This window comes from Lactuca serriola, chromosome 5 (assembly GCF_051521515.1).
Source record: "Lactuca serriola cultivar US96UC23 chromosome 5, Lser_US96UC23_V15, whole genome shotgun sequence".
NCBI classification, from domain to species: domain Eukaryota; kingdom Viridiplantae; phylum Streptophyta; class Magnoliopsida; order Asterales; family Asteraceae; genus Lactuca; species Lactuca serriola.
Window position 1 is genome coordinate 341,697,317 of NC_136412.1, and position 2,813 is coordinate 341,700,129.

At 40.3% G+C, this 2,813-nt stretch overlaps 1 protein-coding gene across 1 annotated transcript; it reads left to right on the top strand.

Annotated features, from left to right (window-relative positions):
* The first annotated feature begins 1,684 nt into the window (after window positions 1-1,684).
* On the top strand, window positions 1,685-2,164 carry LOC145051050 (uncharacterized). Its single transcript, XM_078999201.1, has one exon. The coding sequence runs from the start codon at window positions 1,685-1,687 to the stop codon at window positions 2,162-2,164; it is 480 nt and encodes a 159-aa protein (XP_078855327.1).
* Window positions 2,165-2,813: the final 649 nt, after the last annotated feature.

A 2,813-nucleotide genomic window follows, 5' to 3' on the forward strand; every position in this document is an offset into this window, starting at 1 on the left:
GGGGGTCAAAATAGTAATTTGGGCAACACTTTGGCTTTAAATATGACTTTCTATGTTGAAAATCGGGAGCTTAATTGAAAACCGGGTTCTGCGAAGGCAGGGCTTCAAAACCGAAAAGATAAATTTTTCGGGGTCTTCGGGCACTTCGGAGCGTGTTTTGGGTGTTAGAAATACTACTGGGGCTTCGGGGGAAGTCAAAATAATAAAAATATTGAAAAAGGGTGAAAAAGTGCCAAAATTCTCAAAATACCCAGGAGGTCTCGCAGCCTTATATAGCAGCGAGCCTCGGATCCGAAGCAGGGAGAAGGAAGCATGTGTCGCAGCAACGAGGCTCGGTTCGCTGGGGCAGCCGGCTCGCTTCGGACAGGCCACAGAGACAACATGCGCCAGACGCCTATTGGACTGAAGGCTGTACACGCGTCGGAAGACTATTGGGCCGCGCATCGAACTCGTCATCTGATCGGACACGAGGCGGGTGACTCACAGAGATTGGATCTTATCCATGCGAGATTCTCGGAAAATGGGCCCAAAACTTCTAAAATCCATAACATTCGCATACGGGCTCTGTTTTTAACGTTCTTTATATGTACGCGTAGGTAAAATTATGCTCTACAACTTTCGTTTAGATTTCATCGGCTAATTTTGAATTTATTTTTAATATTATTATTTTTAACAGACCGGGACTCGTAAATCCGTTAAAAATTCATAACTTCTTCATCCGACATCCGTTTTCGTTAGACTTTTTACCGTTGTACTACTATTGAGGAGATCTTCAATTCTCGTTTAGGTTGTGTCGGCTAAAAATCACTCGATCTAAAATTCGAGTTTTTAACTGTCTACTGTTAAGTTGAAACTTAGAAAAATCATAACTTCCTCATACAGAGTCAGATTTTGGCGTTCTTTTTATCGAACTTCTCGGTTTAACGAATACTAAGAATTTCATTTAAATTACTAAGGCTAAAAATTAGTTTATCAAAAACTCAGTTTTTACGTCATTCGGTGCCGTGCCAGTTTTGTCGCGAATCTTCGATTGGTCATAACTTCTTCGTTATAACTCAGATTTCGATGAGGTTTTCGCCTAAATGTTTCTAACGAGATTATCTACAACTCTAAATAATAAAATTTTACTTATTTCAAATTTTATATTTTTGCTAAATTTCACTATTTGACATTTGATTGGAATCTCATAAGACTTCCAATACTTTCTAAATGATTCTAAACATAGTTTTACCTCAATTCTAGTAAAAACTATATGTTAGAACTCAACATTCAAATTCACATAATATTTCATAATATTATTTACTTAAAACACGATTTCAAAACGTGTATGTTGTATGTGTCCAAATGGGTGGAGGCTAAGGCCACCCGTACTAATGATTCCAAAGTTGTGGTAGATTTTCTTAAGGTACAGATTTTCTCACGGTTTGGCACACCAAAGGTGCTCATAAGTGACCGCGGGACCCGTTTCTGCAATCGGATGCTCGAAGCTGTTTTGAAGAAGTATGGGGTGACACACAAAGTCTCAACAGCTTATCATCCCCAAACAAATGGACAAGCCGAGATCTCAAACAGGCAACTCAAAAGCATCTTGGAGAAAACGGTCAACCCAAACCGAACAGATTGGAGCATAAGGCTAGATGATGCCTTATAGGCATACCGTACTGCCTTTAAAACCCCCATTAGTATGTCCCCATATAGGCTAGTGTTTGGAAAAGCATGCCATCTTCCGGTTAAGCTTGAACATAAAGCTTTTTGGGCTGTAAAGAAATTCAACATGAATGAAGATGAGGTGGGAAACAAAAGGAAGCTAGACATTCAAGAGTTAGAGGAGATTCAGAATGATGCGTACGAAAGCAACATGATTTATAAAGAAAAGACGAAAGCGTACCATGACAAAATGATCTTCTGGAAGACTTTTGTGCAAGGACAAAAGGTGCTTCTTTACCACTCAAGGTTCAAGTTAATTTCAGGGAAGTTACGATCAAGATGGGTTGGTCCTTTCGTGGTCAAAAGGGTATTTGACCATGGTGCGGTGGAAATCACAAGCAAGCAAACCGGTAAAACATTCAAAGTTAATGGTCATAGATTGAAGTCGTTTTATGAAGGATTCGAAGTGAAGAAGGAGGATGTTGATGTGTTGGAGAACCCCACGTACCAAGACTGAAGCATACTCGGGGGCAAAGTCGAGCCAACGACTTAAAACAAGGGCAGCTAACCAGGAGGCAAACCGGGGGTATTTTCGTCATTTTTCGTTAAAACATATCGCTCTTTGCATTTTTTTTTTCTTTTTTATGGTTTTTAATATTCCAAATGTATTTTGTCATTGTTTTCAAACCAAAAAACAGACCTTGGGATGCAGAAGCATTTCATTTCAAAGAGAGGGAATTTTTAAGTTCAAAAAGTGGGGAATAGCATACTGAGAGCAACACAGGTCATGCCCCGCTTAGGCTGAATTGAACACGGGTCGTGTTCATGAAAAAAACATGATTTTTAATCCAGAGAGCAACACGGGTCATGCCCCACTTGGCCTGAATTAAACACAGGTCGTGTTCATAAAAAATTAACTCTGACCCATATAGAGAGAACCACAGGTCATGTTGAGTTTTGCCTTATACTCAACAAGGGTCGTGTTCGAGCTTCCGTTAACATAAAAACCCCCAATACGGGGCGTGTCAATTTAGCCTGTGGGAGCACGGGTCGTGTTTGCGCATCAGACCTGGTGGTTTTTAATGAGAAAAATCGGGACTTTGCCTCATTTATCCCCACAATCACTACATAACAACGTCTCTCTCCCAACAAAAACACTAGGTCCG